General features: G+C 41.9%; 1 protein-coding gene across 1 annotated transcript in view; it reads right to left on the bottom strand.

Moving 5' to 3' along the window:
* Positions 1-1,516: 1,516 nt before the first annotated feature.
* The window catches only part of SEZ6 (seizure related 6 homolog), a 930,588-nt gene continuing 904,776 nt past the window's right edge, over positions 1,517-27,328 (bottom strand). The window contains exons 14-17 of the mRNA XM_082244641.1: positions 17,364-17,402; positions 6,302-6,422; positions 5,820-5,922; positions 1,517-2,563 (exon numbers count right to left, since the gene is read on the bottom strand). Of these exons, the coding sequence (XP_082100767.1) occupies positions 2,534-2,563; positions 5,820-5,922; positions 6,302-6,422; positions 17,364-17,402 (293 nt within the window). The 3' untranslated portion in view covers positions 1,517-2,533. The remainder of the gene's footprint in view (positions 2,564-5,819; positions 5,923-6,301; positions 6,423-17,363; positions 17,403-27,328) is intronic.

Genomic DNA, 27,328 nt, shown 5'->3' with positions numbered 1-27,328 from the left:
GTAACTAAGCAGTAAAGTTAGATTTTCAAATTCCTTGCTGATACCAGTGCAATATAACCATCCTGATGCACATTAGGAAATGAATAGTCAAGATTACTTGGTGTCAGAGTTTTAGGAGACTTCTATGTATTTTACCTACATTTGCCTACATCAAGTGCCTCTATAGATTGTTTCATTGATTTATTCATATATACTATTATTTGTTCTGCCTACAAAATGAAGGTTGAATGTAAATTTATTATGTAGCTAAAATGGTACATAGCAACTGCTGTATGATTCTCCTGCAAAATGTAATGTTTCCCGTACAATGAGGCTTAGATAGCTGTTTCTCTAAATGAGGAATGCTTGAGTCTTTATAAGTTTTATATTTCTTCAGGAAAAGTGCAAATTACCACTTGAATAGAAGGAAATAGTCTTTTAAAGTTTAATTTCACCAAAAATGGTTTTGATTTTGGCAAGTTAAATCACATTGTGGCATTATATTTCTCAGGAACTTCAGTTGTGAGGCATGTTCCCTTTAAAATTCAATGGTATCACACTCCACTGAAAGAATATCTTTAATGTGAAATCAGCAGCCAGAGTGACACCTTCATTACAGACTTTTGGAAGACAGCAAAGAAGCATACTACAAGAAACGCTCACCACTGGTGCCTCAGAAATATAAGATATTGATGGCTGATTAACCCACTATTGCAAACCCAAAACTGCTATTCTAGTTTTGAATGGCCTTTGCATTTACAAGGCAGCGCACTGATTCAATATGTTGTCACTCAGGTATTTTAAACATAAAAAGTCTACCAAATTTTAAATACCTCAGTAAAGATATAGCTTTGCGTAGTCAAAAAAGACTATATATATATATATATATACATATACGTAACATAGGGGTTGCATGGGGTAATTTTTTTTTTTTTTTTAAATCTAACAGTTGATAATCAATTTGCGTATTGACTGTTTTGTAGTAATCTGATATTTAAACTGGGCACAGAACCTCATTCATTGAGCAACACAGTAATGCTCAGATCCTGGAATGTTTCCAAATATGATATGAACATTCTAAATATGAATGCATATTAAATCATCTATAATAGCTCATAAGAGGTGGGGAACTCCTGCTACTTTAGCAAATGATATAATTGCAATGGCATCAGAGTTATGACCCTTCACTTAGGTAATATAAAAAAAGCCACTACTGATCTGTTAGTTAGCCTCGAAGATGGATCCATGAAAGATGCCATCTATTCAGGGGTCAGCATTGTATGCAGTGCCTCCGACTATGGAGCTCCTAACTCACTGAACTGCTAATTTTGTAACTGATACCATTAGTTTTGTTGCAAAGACTACCATAAGATAAGTAAACATAACTTCATTACTTATGTGTGTGTTATCATTAGCAATATGCCAATAAGGCCTAAACAAATCCTTTATCATTCACATGGGGGGGTTTTTTAAGGTTTACTTTTTAATCCCTTTTTATTACAACACAAATATATTTTCAGAAAAATCTGGGAATGAATAGATGTAATTTATTTGCAGATGGTAACTTTTTCTTTAGTAATCAGCTTAAAGATATCCTTGTTTCAGTGAGGCCCTTTGAGTAGTAGAAATTATTATAGGTCACACTCACAAATAATCATATCTGACCTTAGATATGTCTAGTGCATAAGGTAAATAGGCAACATGAGCTTCAGCAAGCAAACAGCAGATAACCCGTCTGCCTTGGTGACCACACAGTCTGTGCAATTCAATGGAAGATTTAATGAGGTCACTCAGACATTGTGAAAACGAACTGTCTCTATGAAAGTCCCCACTGAGCCTCATATAAACAAATATATAAATTCATATATACATATGTAACTAAACACACAAGCTAAGGGATGTCACGCATAAAAGTGTACAAGTGTCATGGTGGCCACTGAAGTAGCCCAGTCGTACTTAGCTCTGTACAGACACCAGCACACTTTAATGTACAAGTCCCTCAGAACCTGTCATACCTGCCCTCTGTTATCTGTTCTTAATGTATTTCTGTGTTTATGTTTCTATGGTTTTACCTGTATTACTTTTTTCTGTTGTGTGTTTATGAGTATTTTTCATGCAATTTTTGTTCTAACTCCTCTACTTCTTCTAAACCCCTGACATCTAATTTGTTATTAGGCAATAACTTTTAACCTTTCAATATGCAGCTAAAAGCTGGGTTAGAATACATAGGTATCCATTACAATTTCTTCTTCGAGGACAAAGGAAGGACCTAGATCTGAAGCTGAGAGAAGAACCAATGGCAAGAGCAATAAGAACAGTGGTAGGAACCGGACAGGAGGATAGAAGAGCTGGAAATGTCAAGTTTGTTGAGAGTTGCAATACAGGCCAATGCTGCGCCATTTCTCAAAAATGTCTATGCCCACAGTGGGGTCAGTTACTCAGTTCCGCCACTATAGAAGTGACAAGTCAAGAATCTTCTTATATGTGACAATAACAATACTGTATGGCGTGTCCTTCCAGATCTTTTCCACTGATACAGAGGATGCTATTCCATCTATATGGACACTTCGTATTCTCTTGTGTCCTGCAACATAAATATATACAAAGCGAAAAAGTGAAAAAAAATATATATTGATACATAATAATCATCATGATATTTTGTAGTGCTTTACAATTAGCTATATAGCACATATACATCTGTAAAGTAAACCTTTTCTTTTCCCAAGCATGGTACCTCTGTCAGCTCTTTTAAAGCAGTATCACCAGAAGTTTAAAAGTCTTGTTGAATACCCATGGGGACCCATCACACTTGCATGCAGTTACATTTAAACCTGTGCAGTAGTTTAGAAATAAAACTACATTTTACATACAAAATTCTGTGCCTCCTCCGCTGCCTTTATTATACAAAACATAAAAAACTAATGATCTCCTGCCCAAGCTTGTACTCATGCTTGTGTCATTGCACTGTCTGCAGCAGAGGTGCTTGAAGACCTGGCATTTCTGCCAGTGCTTTGCATGGCCGCAGATTGCACACTGGCGCACAGCTATGCACGCTTCCTGCCCAGTTTGGCGTCAAACAGCCTATATAAGGAGGCCAGCCACTTCCTACAATTGCTCGCTGATCTTTGGCTCTCCAGTGCATTTATTCCTGTGTACCCCTTACATCTGTGAATACCTGTTACCGACTCAGCTTGCTTCTGGACCTGCCCCAGATTATCCAAAGGATCATCTATCTTTGCTCCCCTGTGTATGACCCTGGTTATCCTACTGACTATGCTTGCTCTGATCCACACCTGGTACCTGACCTTGGCTTCAAACCGACTTCTCTCCTGTTCTCTGTTCTGCTTAAGACCTGCTGCTTTTCATGGGCCAACTGTTTTCAGACACCATTCCAGTGCATCAGCTGAATACCTGGGTGTTCCTCTGACAACATCTAAGTCAAGAACATCTCTGCAAGCACTCCAGCAGGTGACCCCTTGCTTCTTTGAGCCTCACTTCTCCTGTTCCACCTTCAGGGGAGTCTGGAACTTACTCGCAAAGGAAGCCCTCTCTCTATTGGACTCCAGCACCAGGTACGTGATAGCTTGTTACACATGTAAGTGTTGGCTTGTGTTGTCATGAATGATGGCATGCTGGAGAGAAGCATGTCATAGACAAAAACACAAGCCCACAACATCACACTGCTCCCCCCTATCCGCTATGCCTCAGTTGGGGGTAATGATAGATTTGTCTCCTTCTTTCAGTGTGGTCAGATAGCTATGGGGCAAGCCTAAAGGACTAAGCCGCAGAAGGATCATTTGCCGTGCTTACACCAGAGCTGAGAGACCCACTGCCATGAGTGCTTACACCAGAGCTGTAAGACTGAGCCTTGTGGGACCCGAGCAGAAAGACTGAGCCTTGTGGGACCTGTCTTTAGAGGACTGCAGACCGCCAAGTGATCTGGATCAGATTTCTGTGTACCAGGAGTGGGCTGAATGTTTGTGTTTAGCTCAGCATTGATACAGTTAATGCAGGAGATTCTCCCCTCCGTTTAGTAGCCCACTGGCAAGCTGCTGCACACTCTTAAAGGGGCAGCTACACATGCACCACCTACAGAAGGGCCCCAATGAAATCTGGCCAACGCTGATAACTAGGCACCAGGTACTTTGCTGTTACCTCCAGGGGTACCTCTTAGTCAGAAATGCATGCGCCCACCTGCTATTGGGGTTGTATGTGTCATGTGTACACGAGGACCTTTATTTTCTTGGATTAGTTGATGACAATATTTTAACCTTGACCTTGTCAGTACAGTTTGGTTTATTATTGTTACAGATAAATTTGTTGCCAGCTTATGGGTTAGTACCCATCTATCCAGTATAGCATACGGAAATCTATTTTGATTGCTTGTTCACTGATTTATGCCTTGTTTAACTGCATTGCTTCAACACAACTGTTTAATCTACCACCAGTCACTTTTTAATGTATAGTGTTATAAAGTGTATCATACTAACACTTAAGTTACACAGGTATGAGCAGCCTTCTACCTATAACCAGGTGGGTCGGTGGGGACCTAGCAGCTCTAAGAGTCATGGCGGGACAGACAACCCATCATCACCAATGGTGGGGGTAAGCGCTACATGTGCAAGAGACCAGTTATCTAAACCCAGTGTGGGAATATGAGCGCCTCTGGGAACAATTGCAGGAGTTTTTAGTTATTGGTTATGCACCTGTGAGCAAGCTGAAGAGTTCAATTTTAGAAGCAGTTTCTGTAAACATTGTCAAGGGAATGGGTTGCTTTAACAATATAGAAAAAAAAGGAAATAAAAATGAACATTGGTAATTTTTAAAGCTGAGACTCCACCGTGGGAGTCATTCATTGGGATATGTTTCATTGCACTCTACATTTATTGCTTACATTTGTCTGAAAAAAATTGTTTTTGTTTAGATTTTTGGAGCGTTTTTCTTAAACTCTACTAAAACGCTCCTAACAGCTTTTTTCGAGCATTTATTATTTTTATCTTCATGTACTGTAAAACCGCTAATAAAATGCTAATGCTGCTAAACACTCCTAAAAGCTTCTAAAAGCTCAAAAACCTTATTATCAGTATTTTTCATCCAGTGATTTTTTTCTAGCATTTTTTTGAGCTTTTAAAAAACACTAGTGTGCATGGAGCCTTAAAACAGCTGATCTTCTGGGATTTTATGCTGGATGAAAGGGTACCAAGGTTAGCATTTCACAGAAAATGTTTTGCACCTTTTTTGTTCTTCCTAACAACACAAAACTCCTTTAAGAGATCTGGGTAAAAATAATGCTTGTACTGTAAATTTTTTTATTTAATGTGATGACACAGCTATGGAGCTTCTGACCAAAGATACATTATAGAAAGGTAATTTTTAAAATATTATGCTGGCCATAGATTATATGATTTTCTTCCTTCCACCACAGATGGAAGGAAAGAAAATCTCTCCATTGCCCCATCAACACAGTCAGTGCTGTTGGGGTAATTGCTGTTGTATTCTGCCAGCACAGGGAGCATTCCTGGCTACCAGTATGAAGAAAAGTCCTACATGCTGGTCGTACCCAAGTTGATCGATGGATCGACTTGGGTACATCAGCCTGCCCAGCTGAATTTCGATCCATGTACGGTTTATGTAGTAATGATATTATATTCCAGGTAATTTAAATTTTATAGTTTTTCTAACTTTGTATGCTATAAGGCACAAACATGACATTGTCTGTGAATTGACACGAGTTGAACAGGACTCTCAAATAATATAAACACATCCTGTGAAATCATGCAAATCTCACTGTGTATGGCTCATTGGGGGTAAATGATCATTGCATGAAATTAGTTACTTACTCCTGTCTCAAATGCTGGATTGTCAAATGCAGATTCCACCGTGACTTGATCGTACGCCGGAGAAGAAGAAAGTGGCAGGCGAAGCAGAGCTTTTCCTTGTAGCCTGTATATAAAGAAGGGGAAAATAAGCTCTTTACACGGAAGGAGCTCACGGTATATGGGTAATTGTGGGCGTTCACAATCTAGTGTTGATTTATAAAAGGCAAATAGACTCTGCACTTTGCATGGGCAGTGGCACTCTGCAAGAGCATTACCTCCAGAGCATAGTAAATGAGGCAAAGCAAAGAATACCTAACCACGTGCAAAGAAATAAAAAAAACAACATTTCTTTTTGCACATGATTGGAGGATGGCAGTCAGCAGATCGTCCCCTCTTTTTCTAAGCTCTGGAGCAAATCGCCCTGCAGAGTTTAACTGCACTTGTAAAGTGTACATTCTATTTGCCTTTAGTAAATCAATTCCTCTATGCCTGCGTTTACTTACTTTGAGAAATATAGGTAAATGGCTGCGATGACAAGAGCCACCATGATAACAGGAACAAAGACCGCCAGCAGTATGTGTGTGCCTTGTACTGGGATGCCTGAAGCTGCTGCTTTCTCCACAGCTGGATGAAAAGAGCACAGCAAGAGTCAATCAGCTCAGGCAGTCAGTATATCTTTCATACACATTCAAGCACACTGCAAACTGACATTTATTTAAAACAGGTAGCAATATATTCTGATTAAAATCTGTGGAATTCCAGAATATGGAAACTGATGATATATTTTTGGTTGTCTAAATCCAGACATTAGTGAATTAAGGTACCACTATAGTCAAACATATTGTATGTATTGTATTAAATAGACCTTAACAAGGTTTAGGACAAACTATTCAACACTGCTAGGGCGGGAGCTTACAAAGGTCATCTTTTCTTTTCCAAAAATAAAAAAACAAACCCGATGCTGTAATTTGCTTAAAAAGTAAAGTTAGGATTTAAGTTGATTTTTCATTTACTTAATGTCTATTCAGAACTGCATCTAAGACTACATTGCCCACAGGGTGACAATGCTGCAGTGATTTCATGCAGAACAAAAAGCATTGTCATCATGGTAAAGGAAGGGGAAACATAATGGAACTACCGGCAAGATCAACAAGTAAAAAACTACAGTAGGTTCTGTGGGGAGTAAAAAAACAAAAATGAATGGTCAAATCTGATGCACAAGCTGAACGCAAGGGGGAATTTCTAAGAACTCTTCTGTAAAGTAATCTGATGTTTAATACATTTCCTAATATATGTACAATGTATATGTTACAGGACTCCAAGGATGGCTCCTAGATTATTGTTTATGGACCCTTTAAATGTCACTGTGGGGTTAGCTGGAACAGAATGGGTATTTAAGTGAGGTTCTGGTAGTCCAGAGGAAAAGCGAGAGATGGTTGCAAGCTCTTAAACCCTAGGAAAGCTTTTAAACCAAGCTGTCCATAACACATGGGAGTCTTGGACTTTCTTTTCCCTGGTAAGCCCAATTCTTTTTGTACTATGCACATCATAAACCCGTTGGACTGCTAAGTGTATTGAATTAAAGAGGATCATTTTGATGACATGCTATTTGTTATGTATGTATAGTCCAAACTATTTTGTGTAGTTTTGAAAATGCTAGGCAAGGTTTAAACCCTCAGTCTGTTTTTATTTATTTTTTTTGCTGACTATATACCGTTGAAGAGAGAACCAGCAGAAAGTAAGAGGAACTCTAAACAAATTGAGAGGAATCCTCTATTACACCACTGGCATTGGAACAGGTTTTGCTATTGAAGGATATAACTTAAACATTTGTTCTGTTGATAACTGTAATATTTTGGATTTTCAATTGCCTTCTGTCTTTCTGATAATAGTTGCTAGAACAAATAGGGATGGTAAATACCCCCAGCACACAAAAAGGTAGCAATAAAAACATCACAGGTGTTCTAATGCTTCTCTTCTGAATCCCTAAAAAGTTTTGGATATACGTCCATGGATGTCCTCCCAGAACACGCCTCCCGTATGCCCCCTGAGGTGCGCATCGGGTGCACATTTTGACTGCTGTGTTCTTTGGACAGATCAAGGTAAAGGGACAATAACAGCGGCCCTTTACCATGTGTTTAGCTGTGTCCAATCACAGCTGATCACATGTGAACAAACTTGTCAGTTATCGGCATTCCTTTTTCCTTTTTCTTTTTTTTTTTCAAAATTTTTGTTTAGTAAAAAAAAAAAAATAATAAATAAAACAGTGTTGGATAAATACCACCAAACAAAAGCTCTGTCAGTGTGAAAAAAGAAAAAGATAAAAAATGTCATATGGGTACAGTGTTGCATGACCACACAATTGTCACTCAAAGTGTGACAGCAGTGAAAGTTGAAAATTGACTTGGGCAGGAGGGGCGGGGGGGGGGGGGGGGGGTTGAAATTTCCCAGTATTGAAGGGGTTAAGAAAGGACATCAGAATTGTCCTTTGTGTGTGCATTTCTCCCAAATCCCTTGAATATTATTATATATACATTATACTAGTGTATAGTGTATATACAAAATTCAAGTCTAAAGTAATTAAAATGCCCTCTTTATTTTTGTAAGATTTTTCTGAAGATCTCTGCCTTTGCACCATGGCAACCTGGAGGCATTCTGAACACTGTTGGTCTACTTGGTCTACGGTAGTGGTGGTCATGTTGCTAGATATAAGGGACCTCAAGTGCAGCCCCTGACTTCACCAAAGGGCTGCACATATTATTCAGTAAATCTAATGCTACAAAAAAGCTGTTGGGGACTGCAAACACGCAACAGGATATGTACTATGGGCATGCTGCAAGAGACGGATACATACTGCAGGCATGCTGCAGGAGATGATCAGTAGACAGTGACAGACTAGAGACACATTACTTAAGACTGCTACAGATATCTGGCATTGCAGCACCTTTACAAATCAATTAAAATTGATTGTGCTTCCATGGAGACATAAACCTGAGAGAATGATAGATCAATAGAAGATTCACCGTCTTCAGCAAGTTCCCCTCTGCATGCTTTCCACCTACAGCAGCATGCCCTGCCACTCCCTAAATGGCACAGAGGCTTCAGGAGCCAGAGCAGACCAATGGGGCGCACAGGGCATGTCACACAAGGAACTCAACCCACTCTACAGTGAGATGCCTTAAAAGCACATTAAGCACCCCACAGTGGACACTTTTACCCAGCACTACCCTAGGCCCTGCTCATATACCCACAGCCTACCAGAACAGACTGGGTTTTAAAGGGCGTAAGGCAACTCCATCCCCCCCAGCAATCTGCACAAACCTCCCCAGATGTTATTCCCTACTACTACTCCTCTACCCATGTTGCATTCACTATTGGATTTTTCCTCTAACTCAGACTTTTAATCAAACAAGTAAAAGAGTCTTAGGGCTCATGCACACAGGACGTGTACAAAAAAAAACAAAAACGTCAGCCCTGCTTTCAGGTAAAAGCAGCATTAAAAACTTGCTTTTAACCGCCTTTTCAAATAGCGTTTGTCCGTGGTTTTGAGTGTTAGCATTTTTAAGCATTATAGAGTAAACACATTACCTAAAATGTAAAAACGTCTATAAATGTCAAACGTGCCTAAAAGCTTGTTACAGCATTTAGCCATGTTTAGCATCGTTTTTTGGTGTTTTGCATTTTTACAGCCAAACAGCCTCTGCTCCTGGATGCACTGGCAGTCTTTTTTTACTGCCCCTAAATGCTTATGCCTCCAATCTCCTCTAAAAGTTTATGTGTGCATGGACACATAGGCTAACATGCAGGAGAGTTCAGAGGCAGTAAAAAAATAACTCCAGACGCCCCTAAAAGCAGCTGCAAAAACATCCTGTGTGCATAAGCCCCTACAGGGAGAAGATTACCACTAATAATACTATCTCAGGGACACACATACTAAGGTGTTCAAGCCTCTCAACTCCTGAACCTCATTATTATGTCTCTCAAACATTTTGTAACCCATGGATAATCCCCACATTCTTTTTTACAGTAAAGAACAGATGGCTTTATGTGGACTTTATCCTTGTCACTGGAATTGCGACCATCATCTAAAACACTCAACTTTCTGAACTAACTTTGACTACTGGGATATACAAAAATGATTCTTGGCGTTTGGGACATCTGCCACTTGGGCCAGGAAATCCTTCGGCCCCCCACTCTCATATTAAGATCCTCCTTGTCCTAGATAAAGCAAGTCTTAGTGTTACAGGTTCATTTAGGGCAGGCCAGGAGGGTACATTCCCAGACTCTCCATGGCTCCCTTGTGGGTTACTTTATCCACCACCTTTTATCTGGAACTCAGACCCTTAAGGTCCGTGAGACCCCACTGGCGATGTGGATGTCCACTTGGAAAAATCTTGGCTATACCGAAAATGTTCCATTCACCTCTCTGATGAACCAGATGCATGCAACAAATGCCTCAGACTTCTCCTCCAGCAAAGGTGATCCAGTATGTTCGGCAGCAATAACTAATACACCTCTCACACTAAAATGGCTAGGTTTTTTTATCCAATACCAAAAAGCTAAACTGTAATGCTAAAAGGAAATTAACTCTTTAAGATCTTAAAAGCAGATGTGATGTTCATCCATAGTATGCACCTGGATCACTCAGGCCCTTTCACATTTGCAGGTAAACATTATCCTTTAACGTACTTGGCCAGACCAAAAATAGGAATGAAATCAGCTGGATTTGCCATACTTTTATCGCTACTTTGGGGAAGCTACTTAGTTCTGACTGGTTCTGATACGGCTGTCTACCTGTACCAGCTGCTGGCAAAGGTATGAGGCAGTCATGCCACTCTGTGTCTTTGCACCACCTGTTTGCTTTACAGGAGTCCTGAGCTGGAGGTGTATGAGAAGCCATCCTCATTGCTTCTGGCTCCTCCCCCAGGTGACACGACAAAGGTAGGACAGTGTAAAACATATCAATCAAACTATTTAACTATTAGATACAAAGTAGTTAAGAGTTTTTTCCTTTACTGCTTTCAAAAAGCACCAAAACACAGAAGACTATCTACAGGGGCCTTGAGGGTCACCCAATAATTGCCAAAGGGCCTCAAGTTGGGTACCAGGGGGACTATCTACTGCAAAGAAATCTGAATTAAGAGATGCATTTATGCCAGGTAAGCTTTATACAAGGGTTTAGAAATCTTTTAACAGATTTACACACTTCTGTGTTTGAGTTTTTTTCCCTTATCATGGTCTTTCTCCTACTGATTTCTGAATGGGAGGATCTGCCTTCATTATAATCACTTGAGCAATCTCAATGTTGTGATGAAAAAAAACTGCAGCATTTTGAAGAGCCTACAATTGCAGAGTTTTCCTGAACTTTTTCTGTTATCTCATTGTAGACTTATGGGAAAAGCAGTTAGCCAATTACAAAAGTAGGAATATATACAGGTCCCTCTCAAAAATTAGCATATTGTGATAAAGTTCATTATTTTCTGTAATGTACTGATAAACATTAGACTTTCATATATTTTAGATTCATTACACACAACTGAAGTAGTGAAAGCCTTTTATTGTTTTAATATTGATGATTTTGGCATACAGCTCATGAAAAACCAAAATTCCTAGCTCAAAAAATTAGCATATTTCATCCGACCAATAAAAAAAAAAAGTGTTTTTAATACAAAAAAGTCAACCTTCAAATAATTATGTTCAGTTATGCACTCAATACTTGGTCGGTAATCCTTTTGCAGAAATGACTGCTTCAATGCGGCGTGGCATGGAGGCAATCAGCCTGTGGCACTGCTGAGGTGTTATGGAAGCCCAGGGTGCTTCGATAGCAGCCTTGAGCTCATCCAGAGTGTTGGGTCTTGCGTCTCAACTTTCTCTTCACAACATCCCACAGATTCTCTATGGGGCTCAGGTCGGGAGAGTTGGCAGGCCAATTGAGCACAGTAATACCATGGTCAGTAAACCATTTACCAGTGGTTTTGGCACTGTGAGCAGGTGCCAGGTCATGCTGAAAAATGAAATCTTTATCTCCATAAAGCTTTTCAGCAGATAGAAGCATGAAGTGCTCCAAAATCTCCTGATAGCTAGCTGCATTGATCCTGCCCTTGATAAAACACAGTGGACCAACACCAGCAGCTGACATGGCACCCCAGACCATCACTGACTGTGGGTACTTGACACTGGACTTCAGGCCTTTTGGCATTTCCCTCTCCCCAGTCTTCCTCCAGACTCTGGCACCTTGATTTCCGAATGACATGCAAAATTAGCTTTCATCCGAAAAAAGTACTTTGGACCACTGAGCAACAGTCCAGTGCTGCTTCTCTGTAGCCCAGGTCAGGCGCTTCTGCCGCTGTTTCTGGTTCAAAAGTGGCTTGACCTGGGGAATGCGGCACCTGTAGCCCATTTCCTGCACATGCCTGTACACGGTGGCTCTAGATGTTTCTACTCCAGACTCAGTCCACTGCTTCCGCAGGTCCCCCAAGGTCTGGAATCGGTCCTTCTCCACAATCTTCCTCAGGGTCCGGTCACCTCTTCTCGTTGTGCAGCGTTTTCTGCCACACTTTTTCCTTCCCACAGAATTTCCACTGAGGTGCCTTGATACAGCACTCTGGGAACAGCCTATTCTTTCAGAAATTTCTTTCTGTGTCTTACCCTCTTGCTTGAGGGTGTCAATGATGGCCTTCTGGACAGCAGTCAGGTCGGCAGTCTTACCCATGATTGCGGTTTTGAGTAATGAACCAGGCTGGGAGTTTTTAAAAGCCTCAGGAATCTTTTGCAGGTGTTTAGAGTTAATTCATTGATTCAGATGATTAGGTTAATAGCTTGTTTAGAGAACCTTTTCATGATATGCTAATTTTTTGAGATAGGAATTTTGTTTTTTCATGAGCTGTATGCCAAAATCATCAATATTAAAACAATAAAAGGCTTGCACTACTTCAGTTGTGTGTAATGAATCTAAAATATATGAAAGTCTAATGTTTATCAGTACATTACAGAAAATAATGAACTTTATCACAATATGCTAATTTTTTGAGAGGGACCAGTATATATATATATATATATATATATATATACACATATACATATATATATATATATATATATATATATATATATACATATACATATATATATATATATATATATATATATATATATATATATATATATATATATATGTGTGTGTGTGTGTTTTTTGTTATTTTGAAAAAGTGGATTTTTTTTAAGAGCAACTACTATGTTTTTGGGTATCTATTTTTTTTTTTAAACTGTTCTTTCATATCTATATACAATCTTTGTTTTACAAAATTAACATTCAATACAGAACAAAGGGTTTTCTAAAGCACTATGAGTTATCTAAACCTATGCTGTCAATTAGTCGGTTCCTTGGTTAGTCCCCCCCCCCCCAAACCAGGTTCATTTTGCATAGCTAACTAAAAATCGTGTAAAAGCTATTACAATTCTCAAGCAGAATAATTTTCTATATTGCCTGCCAATATAGTGAAAGTACATCCAAAAAAAAGCTTACCACTATCCAGATCAGAAATAGAGACAGATTGGGGTTAAATGAATTTGAACCTGTAAAGACTGGTAGGCAGAGGGGATTTACTAAAACTGGAGAGTGCAGAATCTGGTGTAGCTCTGCACAGAAACCAATTAGCTTCCAGATTTTATTGTCAAAGCTGAATTGAACAAGCTGAGGTTAGAAGCTTATTGGCTACCATGCAAAGCTGCAACAGATTTTGCACTCTTCAGTTTTTGTAAATCAACCATGTAGGTGCTAAGACACAATGCCTACATTCTTTTATCTGCAATAGTGTTTACTGCTTCATTCTGATGCACCAATCCATTAGAACTTAAAGCACAGTTCTGAACATGACAATCTTTGAAATGCCATGTTACCAGTGCAACACAGTGGGGGAGATTTACAAAACTGGAGCACTTAGAATCTGGTGCAGCTGTGCATGGTAGCCAATCAGCTTCTAACCGTTTTTTTCAGTTAAGCTTTGTCAATAAAACCTTGATACTGATTGGTTTCTATGCAGAGCTGCACCAGATTTTGCACACTCTAGTTTTAGTAAGTACCAGTGGCGGCCGGCCCATAGGGGGCGCAGGGGCGCCGCCCCCCCCCCCCCCAAAAAAAAAGAAAAAAAAAGATTAAACAAAATAATAATTTTTGCCCTCAAGGGGCGCCCGCCTCATTGGTGCCTATGGGGGGTGGGGTTTTCCACCCGCAGAGGTGCCGAGAGGCGGCCTTCTGGGGCGTAACTGTAGCGCAGAGCACTGCGCTACACCCACCCCCCTTTTGGAGCCCGCTCCATTGGTGCCTATGGGGGGGTGGGGTTTTCCACCCGCAGAGGCGCCAAATGGCAGCCTTCTGGGGCATAACTGTAGCGCAGAGCACGGCGCTACACCACCCCTCTTTTGTGATGTCTTGGATCATGATTGGTCCAGACTCCAGCCTGGACCAATCATGATTAAGGACATCCATGCTGACCTCGTTGGGGGCGGTGCCGGTGCGTGCATCAGTCACTCACCATCACCGCCCGGTCAGCTTCCCGCCGCTGCAGAAGAGGAGTCGCGAGGAGGGGAAAAGCCGCCGCCGGGAGCCGAGCAGAAGAGGACGGACGTCGGAGTCGCGAGGAGGGGGAGAAGCCGCCGCCGGGAGCCGAGCCGTTGCCAGGTAAGTGTCTCAGCCAGGGAAGTGCTGACTCGTCACCTGTGCCATGCCTATTCCATCACCTGTGCCATGCCTGTATCATCTGTGCCATGCCTTTTCCATCACCTGTGCCATGCATATACCATCATCTGTGCCATGCCTATTCTATCACCTGTGCCATGCCTGTACCATCTGTGCCATGCCTATTCCATCACCTGTACCATGCATATACCATCACCTGTGCCATGCCTGTACCATCTGTGCCATGCCTATTCCATCACCTGTGCCATGCATATACCATCACCTGTGCCTGCCATGCCTATTCTATCACCTGTGCCATGCCTGTACCATCTGTGCCATGCCTATTCCATCACCTGTGCCATGCATATACCATCACCTGTGCCATGCCTGTACCATCTGTGCCATGCCTATTCCATCACCTGTGCCATGCCTATACCATCACCTGTGCCATGCCTATTCTATCACCTGTGCCATGCCTGTACCATCTGTGCCATGCCTATTCCATCACCTGTGCCATGACCTTACCATCAACTGTGCCATGCCTATTCCATCACCTGTGCCATGCTTATACCATCATCTGTGCCATGCCTATTCTATCACCTGTGCCATGCCTATACCATCTGTGTCATGCCTATTCCATCACCTGTGCCATGACCTTACCATCACCTGTGCCATGCCTATTCCATCACCTGTGCCATGCCTGTACCATCTGTGCCGTGCCTATTCCATCACCTGTGTCATGCCTATACCATCTGTGCCATGCCTATTCCATCACCTGTGCCATGCCTGTACCATCTGTGCCCTGCCTATACCATCACCTGTGCCATGCCTGTACCATCTGTGCCATGCCTATTCCATCACCTGTGCCATGCCTATACCATCTGTGCCATGCCTATTCTATCACCTGTGCCATGCCTGTACCATCACCTGTGCCATGCCTGTACCATCACCTGTGCCATGCCTGTACCATCACCTGTGCAATGCCTATTCCATCACTTGTGCCATGCCTATTCCATCACCTGTGCCATGCCTATACCATCACCTGTGCCATGCCTATTCCATCACCTGTGCCATGCCTATTCCATCACCTGTGCCATGCCTATACCATCATCTGTGCCATGCCTATTCCATCACCTGTGCCATGCCTATACCATCTGTGCCATGCCTATACCATCACCTGTGCCATGCCTATACCATCACCTGTGCCATGCCTGTACCATCACCTGTGCCATGCCTGTACCATCACCTGTGCAATGCCTATTCCATCACTTGTGCCATGCCTATTCCATCACCTGTGCCATGCCTATACCATCACCTGTGCCATGCCTATACCATCACCTGTGCCATGCCTATACCATCTGCGCCATGCCTATTCCATCACCTGTGCCATGCCTATACCATCACCTGTGCCATGCCTATACCATCACCTGTGCCATGCCTATACCATCATCTGTGCCATGCCTGTGCCATGCCTGTACCATCACCTGTGCCATGCCTATACCATCTGTGCCATGCCTGTACCATGACCTCAAAGTCACACAATTTTTTACCACGTTTTTTGCCGCGAAGCAATACCTATTGCATTTTTCTTTTTGCGCCCCCCCCCCCAAAAAATTTTGAGTACCAGCCGCCACTGGTAAGTACCCCCCAGTGTACCTGTAGACAATTTTAACATGTTGTTATCTTGGCAAAGCTACAGGTTCACTGTAATGCAGCCTACAAACGGTGCATATGCTTACCTCCCTTTTGCTTTCCTGATGAGTGGTCGGGAATAAAAGGAAAAACCTGTGTAAGTTACAAGTCACTGAAATCTTAGCATACATAGGACCACATCCTGTCTACATTCACTTACTCCAGCAACAGTGACAAACTATTGCTCTAGAGCAGCTGTCTAATACAGACAATGGTGGACTATGTCTGCAATATGTGTGTTTGAACACAGGATGTCTGTGACAGGGTGACAACACAAAATCATAACTAGGAGACAGTTGTCACCCCATAACAGTAAGTGCTTGAACAAGGACCTTAATGTCAGGAACACCGGGTGTTATTTAAAAAAAAAGTGAAGATTTTAAAAGATTGAAAACAACTTTTAAATATATATCAATAGATTAATGCTTATATGAGATTTTAATTGTTAGGTTTAGACCTATTTTAACACTTAACTTAACCCTCTGCTCCAATTGAATTCCTTTAAGGGCACACTAACTAGAACCATTGGCTCCAGAAGCTAATACTTCTTCATTGAGTTATCAGACCACCAAAACTGATGATTGCAGGTAACCTCCAATCTGACCATAGTTTAGAAGTTGTAAAACACAAATATTAAACTAAGGGCATATACTGTATATACAGTAAAGGATATGACTTTCACCAAACATTCGCTTCAGGGGAAGTAATTTAAAATACGTGCCAGGAAAATACACCTGCAGCATAGGTGTGCGCAGCCTATTGCATTAGGGTGTGCACCCCAAAGTTTAAATACACATGCATGTGTTTGCCTACATGTACATGGCCCCGGTACATTACTCTCCCTGCTGGCAAAGTGAAATAGAAGTGTGTGGCACTTCTCTTATGGCAGAGCAGGTCCGAGGGAGATCTTTCCCATCTCCTCACTGGCAAACAGAGCGAATGTGCCCTAGATGATTAGGGTGTGCCCAGGCACACCCGGCACACCCTGTGCGCACGCCTATGACCTGCAGTGAATGTTTAATGAATGTCACATTGACTGTTTTTATAAATATACACCTAACCTAATATTATGTACTATTTTGAACACCCATAAACACATCTGCTGCTTTTTCACCTCCTTTTTGTACTAGTCCAGTATACACATGTATTTAGATATAACAATGATCACATAATAAACACACAAACACAAAACTTACCTTCTATACCCTGATTGCTGTAAAATTCTTTATACGAAGCTAGAGGGAAGAAAGAAAAATATTCATCCTGTTACTTGGCAAATATTATCTGCGCTGGTTAATATGGCTCATACACACAAGCTTTCTCTACTGTATAAAGAGCAGTGATGATTTCCTTAGAGAGGTAACACAAACTAACCAATCAGATTTCACTTTTCTGTAGCCAGACATAATTTGCATGTCTGGTATACCTGCCTAATTGGATGGAAACTGAATTGAGGGTTTAGTTTAGGGTAAATCTAAGAGATTGCATAGAAATGATCTAATCAGACTTAAAGTGTTACCAAACCCACAACAGTAAAATCTGTATATGCAGTAAAGCATGTTTGTTATACTCACTGTGGAACCTAAGGGGTTAATCCTCTGCATTGTGTATACAGGCTGTCTGATCCTGTCTTTCTGATCCTCCTCTTTCTTAAATGACTCCAGCCCATCTCCTGATAGAACAGAACATTAGGAGTCAGGCTGCACATGCTCAGTTTGGTGTGAATTGCTAGAGAGTTTTTGCACAGGGCCAATCAGCACTGTCCAGACAGAGGGTCAGCGGAGAATGAAAACTCCTCCTACAAGCTTTACTAGGAACTGATACAAGTCACAAGACTGCTATATACTGCTGATGGGAAAAACGTATTTAGCAGTTGATATTTACTAAAATTATTGCATTTCCATGTTCTGTGTACTATGGGAAACCAGATATAGTGAATGCAGGCTCCTGGGTTTAGTAACACTTTAAAGATGTATGGATTGTTCATTTGTACTAGTTTAACTAAGGTGTGAGATACAAAGTAGCCAACCATATGAATGCAAAATCAGCATTAGACAGAGCAGCAGAAACAGGAGTTTTCAAAATGGCACCGGAAGCAGTGAGTGGCATTGGAACATTGTCAAACCAGCACTACTAAATTTTTATTCCACATCTTCTTTGGACACTTCCTGATGTAGATTGTTATACAGTCAAAGGAAATAATGGGGCAGACTTGTGAAACCGAAAAGGAAATGCCTGGAAGTTTATCAGTTAGCCAACATTACGGCATACATTTGCAAGCCATAAATAAAGTAGTATGGAAAAATATATCGGAGGTAGAGTTGCTTTTCATTTTGTGGCTTTATACCAAAGAGGCCCAAACTGGGGTCTAAGAATATTATTATAGTTACAAATGTGCTTTAAAAATCCATTATTGATGACCAAATCCATATTTACAGCTTAAAGAGTGATGTGATAGATTTGCCTTTTCCAATCGTACTATAGTATAACTAATTTAATAGATAATAAAAATAAAAAAGCAAAGCAATACTGAATAAAAAGCTGTAAATAGATAAATAAATGTTTTCAAGTCCTTTGTGTTGTTTTTGTTTTTCGTCTTGCTTATTTTCTTGTTTGGTTTGCTTGTTTGGTTTTGGTTTTGTTTCTGGTTTTCAAGTCCTTTCTAATTTTATTTTTATTTTTTTAAGTTATTTTCTCCAGCATGGTTTTATCCATTATGTGATCCACTAGTGAGTCCTGCTTATACTATTTTATTACTGTTTATCATTTATTATTATATGGCATATGATTCATGCAAGGCTGCGTCACTGTATTTGTACAGAATATTGGCATGGCAAAAGGAGTTAATTGTTAATGCTAGTCTCTTCTAGTGGTGTGTGGTTCCACATGTACCGTCCATTATAGCCTGCCCTGCTTTTCACGTGGTTTGCATTTACATATGTATATTTAGCCTTGCGCTCCACTTGGCTTGACAAAGAGACTCAGGCCGCGAAACATTGCCAAGACAGCTTGTGTCATCCAGAAGAATCCTCATAGTGTGCTGGACCCAGTGGTGGAACATCATTTGTGCTGGACCCAGTGGTGGAACGTCATTTCCAGTGACCTCACTTTTGGTCCACCGGCCTTTCTATTTTGGAACACAGTGGCATCCTGCACCCATACCTCCCTACTAATAGTTTGCCCATTGCCCAGTTCTTTGTCTGCCTGTTGGTACTGATGGACCTCTTTTGGCACAGATTTCTGAGACACACTTTGGAGTTTGTAGTGGAGTGGCTTTTCAGATGTAATTGACATTTGTAATTTGTTCAATAAAGAAGATTTTTCCTTATCATTACCTTTACATTTCTTTCGACTCACTGTTGTACATGTGGAGTGGCTCCTTGAGGATTTTGCACATTCTGGCTGGATTTCATCAAGTTTTTTCTAGACTACACAATTTGGGAACCACCCATGCTTCATATCACACATTACCCATAGCTGGTGTTTAATCAATTGGTATGGACACCACCCAGCGGCCATTCATTATTTCTATACAGTGTGATTGATCTCTCCCATTTAGCCGAGTGTGCTGAAGATTTTAACGATTGTGAATTCTCCAGGACTCTTTGGTGATTCTTTTAGCGACACCTGTTCATGTGGGAATCTTCCTACTATATGGACCTTTATTAATATTATTTTTATTATTATAGTTTTTTTTTTAGCAACCATTTATTATTTAATAATATTTACCATTATTGGGATGTTCTTTGATAAAACATCACAATTTTTTGTTTAGACTGACGTTTTAAAGTGTGCTCTCAACCCATTTTTCTCTCAAACTAAGATTCAGCAGCAGGTATACTTGTTTAAATGCTTGTGTTAAATACCTGACCTATATGTATAATATGCCTTGATTACATGTTCTTGGACCTGGAATCTAATGGTTTTTGAAATGTGAATAGTTTGGTGAAGATAACAATGTCCCACAAACTAGGTGGAACATCTGTACAACTACATACTGCCTTTCCAGCTTTTCAGACCTGCAAAGCTAGTCCGCGAAGGAGTTAAAATTACTGTTATGTGAATTATTTAATGTAATAATCATTACACATTTCAGACACCCACTGAGAGCCCCCTTAAACATGATGGTTCAAAGTTAACTGCAAATTGTAAAAAAGTGTAATGGCAGCCAAAACTTCCCAATTGAAATCTTACACCTTTTGATCCATTTTATATTTCTGTACCCTTAAAATTCATGGTTTATGACTCATTTTTGATTGGCAATGCTTTAAAAAACAGCAGTTTTTTTTTATTTCTTATCTATTGTCAGACACAGGAAAACACCTGTAGCACTACCCCCTCAAGGGCTGCTGATAACTGGTTTCCCAACTCCTGCACAGCCAAGCAACAAGCATTTTTCCACTTTCATCCAGACACAAGGAACAGTCTTTGAGCTTGGTTTGTGTTTTTTTTTTTTAGGGGTAATAACTTGGATGGGGTATAAGAATTATGGGATGCCCAGTTTAACTGCAAAAATAAACAGGGACAACTTTCCCCATATGTGCAAGATCCCGAACTGTCCTCCTTCCTGGACACTGACAGTCTTTGGTGATCAAAAAGCAAAAGCCCCTTAAGGACTAGGAACTCTCTAAACTGCATTCAGGTGTATCTCCAATTCCACTGTAGAAACTGCTCCCAGCTCTACTTCCTGCAAGAACTACCAGTCCACCTGGTTGTTTCTCCACCAGCCCACCAGGCTGCTCCGAAGATTTCCAAACCAACAATCCACTCTCCTGAGAGGTTGTGTCTCAGTACAGTAGGCTCTGAGGAAGAGGCAGGTCCTCAAAACGCGTTAGCCTGTCGATGCAAGGACTTCATATCTGTGATGCGACAATCCAGATGTTGCAACCATATAGTTGATATGCCTTTGTTTGTGAGTATGAATTTGCACTTATTTTTAATAAAGCCATTTTATTTGAGGTAATGTGCTAGGCCGGTGCGCCCTCTGTTTTTTCTTGTTCTCTTTTTTCTTGCTCTGAAGATCTCCCAGAGCAAGGGATAGGAGGGTTTAGGCACAATGCTGTCCTCATGAAAGGCTTGCTACATCTGGCAGTCTCTCCCTTTGTGAATCCCCGGGTGTGCTGATGTACTTACACTGTCTTCCTTGCTCCCTGCTGATCCTTAGGCAAGATTCCTTTCAAACTGCACTACTGTAAGGGTCTTCCCAAGCCAGCCTGAGCCCAGCCCACCCACAGACATAGGGATCCCCTCCTAAACCACCAACAGCCTCCTCAGCACTTAATCTTCCATCTAAAGCCCCATACACACGTACCGATTGTCGGCCATAAATATTCGGCCGCCGACCGATCGGCCGATTGTAGGCTTGTTAGTATGATGCTTCTGACAGCCGTCAGCGCATTTTCGGCCGAACAGAATCTGTCGTGCAGACTTTAAAATATTTGTTGGCCGTCACCAGAACGGCCGATTGTTCGCCAGTCAGTACAGATTTCGGCCGACAGACAGCAGATTAGCAAGACTGGGCATGCTCAGAAAATAAAAAAGACAAGGAAAGTTAACCATCACATGACATCACTTCTGCAGTCGGCTGTTGTTGGCCCACAAAATTTGTGTGCAGTCTTTTGCAGTTTTCTTTTTTTTTTTTTTTTCAATTGCAGTTTTCAACAGACACGACAGCCCTGGACAAAAGACGGCCGATCGTTCGGCCGACGATCAGTACGTGTGTACGGGGCTTAACTCCCCTGCTGGCATGGCTCTCCCATATGTAAGGGCTGACTCAGCCACCCTGTCAGGCCCTCTGCCTGAGTATTGGCGAAGTTCCCTCAAGTATGCAGATCAGCTCTCCTGGCCTCCGCCCACTAACTTCCAGAAGTTCCTCCAAACTTCCAGATCCAGGGGGAGGTACCAGAGACGTGAATCTGTGAGTCATCCAGCCTGACGTGCAGTAAACCGTTACCCAATTTCAGACTCACAAGTTAGCCATGAGTCACAGCATAGATTTGCCTGCACTAACACTAGTAGCACACCAGAGGGTGCTACACATCTACTATCTGATTGTGCTGCCACCTCCTCTGCTAGGAAAAGTTTACCTATTTTTGCTAGGTTTTTTTTTTTTTAATTTTCTTAAATTTTTCTTTAATCAAGATTTCTTACTACATCACTTATGGACATTACAGGACTAGTTTAGAAGTGACCTTCGGGCAATGTTTTTTGCCTTAGTCATTTTTCAGATCCTGTTCCAGTAATAAATCAGCAGTAGTACTTTACAGGTCCAGAGCCTCGGGCAATGCGTTTATGCTTGTCCTGTCTTTGAAGAATCACTCTGTTAGCAGGCCTGATTGGGCTGCCCAATGGTAGATACCTTGTTGTTTTTGAATTTCCCACGTTCTTCAGGTTTTACCACAGAGGTGCTTACCTCTAAAGGGACTGAGCCCTGACATCATCCACTGTGTGAAGTGTCATATGTGCTCCGCGCTCACTTTCCTGCCATTCACTGGTAGCATCACTCTGCTTCTGTGCCTGCTTTGCAACAGAAATAAGCATAACTCCAATCTCCAGTCTATTACTACTATTTATCTACAGTGACTTTGGTCACCTCTGGCATTTAAACTCTTTGTGGCCACCAGCTGGCTGTGTTTGTGAGCACCTAAGGCTTTGCCTTTCTCCCTGAGCTTGGCTGCATTACTGCCATGTGATTGCAACAAGTCTGTATCTAGAAATAGAAGAAACGTACTGCTGCCCCTGGCGACCCAAGCCCACACTCTCCAAACAGCTCCAGGAATGTTTACACTGACTTCAATAATATGGAATCCTGCAACCATATGTTTATAGGGTCTATCTCATTTAAATGCCCCTTAGCACTGCCAAGTTTTAGGTGCTGCTACAGCAGTCACACAGGATTTGGTGGCCAAATTCACCCAATTCATGTCCGGTGCTGATCACAGGGTTGTAAGTGTGCTCCTGTGCCTTCTTCAAGATTAAAAAGGCCATTTCTTACCTTCACATAGCCTAAGAGGAGGCCGTGTGACCAATCACAGTGACCATATTTGACTCAGAATAAGGGCGCCCTCTTTCTGAAGAGATGTGATTACCTCAAACATACAGAACATTGTTTTGGCCCTAATGCTGTAAATAATAATCTGCATCTAGTGGACCAACATGCTTTCTTTAGTCTTGGGTCTTTCAGAGCTTCTACAGCTGCAAAGACCTTTCAACTATACCTTAAATTCAAGGTATTTCTCTATTTGGACTGGAAGAACCCTGGGAATTCCAGGGCCATACCTGAGCACTTGTTGGATCTGTTCACCATTGGGACATAGTTTGTTCAACAGTGGTCTATACCCATTGTGGATCTTCTAGTGACTCACCTTAACAGCTAAACATTTGGCTTGTAGAATAATTTCTCACCTTTAAAGATCCTATTGACCTACAGTTATAATCCCTCCTTAACTCACAGTTTTGCTGGCAGGCCCTGCCCTTTCGCCCCATTCTGGCTGTGATCTTAATATGTCACATAGTGGTGTATTGGTTTAAGTTCCTCTTGAGATGGATCATGTTGAACAAATGGCTTGGAACTTATGTTTCAGTTGTGCTGGCTTACTGACAGCATTTAGGTTTTGTGTCTCATATGGGTCTGCTAGCCATGGAGATGTGCAAAGCACATTGGGTAATGGTGTTGGGGGCAGAGGCTGTATCCAAGGAGCATTTGACTTGCTTGGTCTTTAACCACTTCTGGACCGGAAGGATTTGCCCCCTTAATGACCAGGCCATTTTTTGCGATTCGGCACTGTTTTATTTTAACAGACAATTACGCGGTCGTGCCACGCTGTACCTAAATAAAATTTCCTTACAAAATAGAGCTTTCTTTTGGTGGTATTTGATCACCTCTGCGATTTCTATTTTTTGTGCTATAAACAAAAAAAGGGCTACAATTCTGAAAAATAAAAACAATATTTTTCACATTCTGCTATTTTCACATCCCCCCCTCCCCCCAAAGGTGTAAAAATCGAAAATTCTCATCCTTTTAGGCCAATTTGTATTCTGCTACATATTTATGGTAAACAAAATCGCAATAAGCGTATTTTGATTGGTTTGCGCAAAAGTTATCGCATCTACAACTAGCGGAAAGATTTGTCATTTTTTATTTTTATTTTTTTTCTAGTAATGGCAGCGATCTGCAATTTTTAGACATTGTGGCAGACAGATCGGACCCCTAACTGACATTTTTGACACTTTTGGGAGGACCAGTGACATTACTACAGTAATTAGTGCTAAAAATATGCAAAGTTACTGTAGTAATGACACTGGCAGGGAAGGGGTTAACCCAGTGGTGATCAAAGGGTTAAGTATGAGCCTAGGGGAGTGTTTTCTAACTGTTGGGGGAGGGACTTGTGAAATGAACATAAAGACCTGTGATCCTATATAGTAAGATCACTGGCGCTCTGTGATCATTTCAGAGAGAACAACGGTCTGCTGTGTTTACAACAGCTTACTGTTGTTTTCTCCCAGTGGGAAGCGATCGCCAGTGGCCGTGGATCGGGATCACCGCTGCCTAGTGGGAGCAGGCATGCGCCGCCGGCGGCACATGCTCGCCCCCAGGACCGCTCCCACGAACCGCCGCACAGGTATGGCGATTCAGGCAGCCGAGCCAGCCTGCTGCAGTATATCATCAATGTAAAACCATACAGCATGAACTACATCCTGACAATAAAGAGGGATTTCCTTCTGACACTCTGAAGCTGGACAGAAAGATGGGAGGACAATAGCCTGATTGAGGTGAAAGGCTGAAACTAACTTAGGAAGGAAGGAGGCTCTGGGTTTTAACACCACCTTACTTTTTTGTAAGACTAGATAGGGATATGTACAAGACAAAGCTGCCAGTCCAGACACATACCTTGCAGAGGTAATGGCGACAGGGAAAGCAATATTGTAAGTCAGGGTGGAAAGGGGAATATTCCTGATCTTTGAAGTGCAGACAAATCCAAATTCAAATCACACTGAGATACAGGTGGTTGTATAGAAGGAGCTACATGAGAGAAGAACTGGGAAGTTAGCGGTCTTTCAAATAAGATCGCAAGGGCCAATCTTTTCACCTTGATTGTACTCAGGCCTAAAGGTTGGTCCTGGCCTGATTGCAAAAGGTCAGGATGCATCCTACTAAGTATTTCCTATGGTGATAACTTTGTTCCTCATACTGTGGGAAGTATGCCTTACATGTACAAAGATAAACCTTTATAGAATGTACCACCCTGGCCTTTCCTGGCCATGTTGTTAAACCCAGCTGGGTGGTAAACCAGTCCTTGAGATAGAAGATCCATTCATTCTAAAAGAGCCCCTGGTGTAGGGACTGTTTCCCTGTGTCAAAGCGCTGCCTGATAGGAGATCTACTCGATTTAGCAGGAATATCCTGGGAATGTAGCAAGGCTAGCATGAGGGCCTGTACTTTGGACAAACACTCAGGGTATAGAGGACAGACCCAATGGTACAGATACAAAATGGTAGTGTATTGATGTTATGGGAAGATGGAGTCATGTAAGTATGTATCCTTGAAGTCCACAGAGGTTAGAAAGTCTCCCTGATGGAAGGAAGCTATTACCAACCTGACGGATTTCATACAAAATGTTTAAATTGTGTAAAGATTTGAGTAAAACCCTGAAACATTTCTGCTGTTGGAACTTTGGCAATAATCCTCTGATTCAAAAGTTCTGTAAGAGCAGCACTAAGATCTGCTAGTCTATGGGGAGACACAGACAGGTTGGATAATACGAAGCAGGGAGGGGGCAGAATTTGAAACTTTAGCTTGTTATCCCTGGGCACCACGTCTCTTACTCAGGCATATAAAATAATTACTGAACAGGTAAACGCCAACAGACATCTCCCCACATTGGAAAGGGGGGAAATCCCCTCATACCTAAAAGGACTTGTGGATTTGAAGTCCCCAGGTTAGCAGCTAAACTGGGCGCCTGTCATTGATCTGGTTATAGAGTTTGAAACCTAGTGTTATGAGGCAGGTGGAAGCCTGTCGTGCAGAGGAGGCTTACCGTTGCCAGTGGGCGGAGCTTGGTTGGAAACCCGAGGTGAGTAGCACAGGCTAACCTGAGGTGCGGGGTCTAAGCATCCACCGGTCTTCACCAGAGCCTCTGATGGTGAGGATTGATTTGGCTGCAGGTGGATACCAGGTCGCGGTCCCCAGGGTCGCCCCACCAGGGGGTAACCGGTCAAGGTCCGAAGGTGGATGAGCCGACAAGGAGAATCCAGAAGAGTAGTCAAAACGAGCCGGGATCAGGACAGGCAGCAAACAAGCGAAGTCAGGGACGAGCCAAAGGTCAACAGGTATCAGACAGGAAATCAACAGGAAGCAGGTTCAGAACACAGTAGAGCTGAAGACAACACAGCAAAGTGCAGTGCTGCTGAGCTGTTTAAATAAGGCAGCCTGTTTGCCAATTATTGCAATTAGTCTGCTCTAGGTTAACCCTTTAGGTTGCAGACTCATGACAGCACATCAGTGTGCTCAGGAAGCGTTCCTAACACCTAGTGTTAGGAGAATACCTGTAAGAGGGGGGAGACCAATGGCCGACAACGTCAGGCAAGCTCAGTTCTCTGGTCTGGAAGAGATAGGAAAGTCTACATTACTAGACCAATAATCCGTGTTGGGGTCACAAGCCAAGTTCGGTGCAGGAGAGAGTTTAATAGTCGTGGTCACAAGCCAAGGTCAGTGCAGGAGGAGAGTTTCGTAGTCGGGTCACAAGCCAAGGTTGATGCAGGGGGAGAGTTTCATAGTCGGGCTCACAAGCCAAAGTCGTTTTTCAAACAGCAATAGAAGTAGCACAAGTAGTATGCAGGATCAGACCACAATAATCTGGCGACAGGAAGTGCAGAGGCAAAGTTTATCTATCCATTAGCTTGCATGTGCTCCCACTGTGGAGACTCTTTAAAATTCATTAGAGTTAGGACTGCAGGTAACAGGGAGCCTTGACGTGGCCCTGCAGCTTTCACATGCGTTTGCAAATGTGTGCTAACTAAACCCCTGTATTGACGCAAACTGTTAGACAGGCCAATTTGGTTGGTAAGCAGACTGGTTGGCAAATTGAACTGGGAATTTTATCTTTGTTTGTTTCATGTGCGTTGCCCTTCCATGTGTTCTTTGCTATGAAGGCCAGTTATA

The sequence above is a fragment of the Pelophylax lessonae genome, assembly GCF_965119305.1.
Source record: "Pelophylax lessonae genome assembly, chromosome: 2".
NCBI classification, from domain to species: Eukaryota; Metazoa; Chordata; class Amphibia; order Anura; family Ranidae; genus Pelophylax; species Pelophylax lessonae.
Note: the sequence above shows the minus strand (reverse complement) of the source record. Positions and strands in the feature narration are given on the sequence as shown.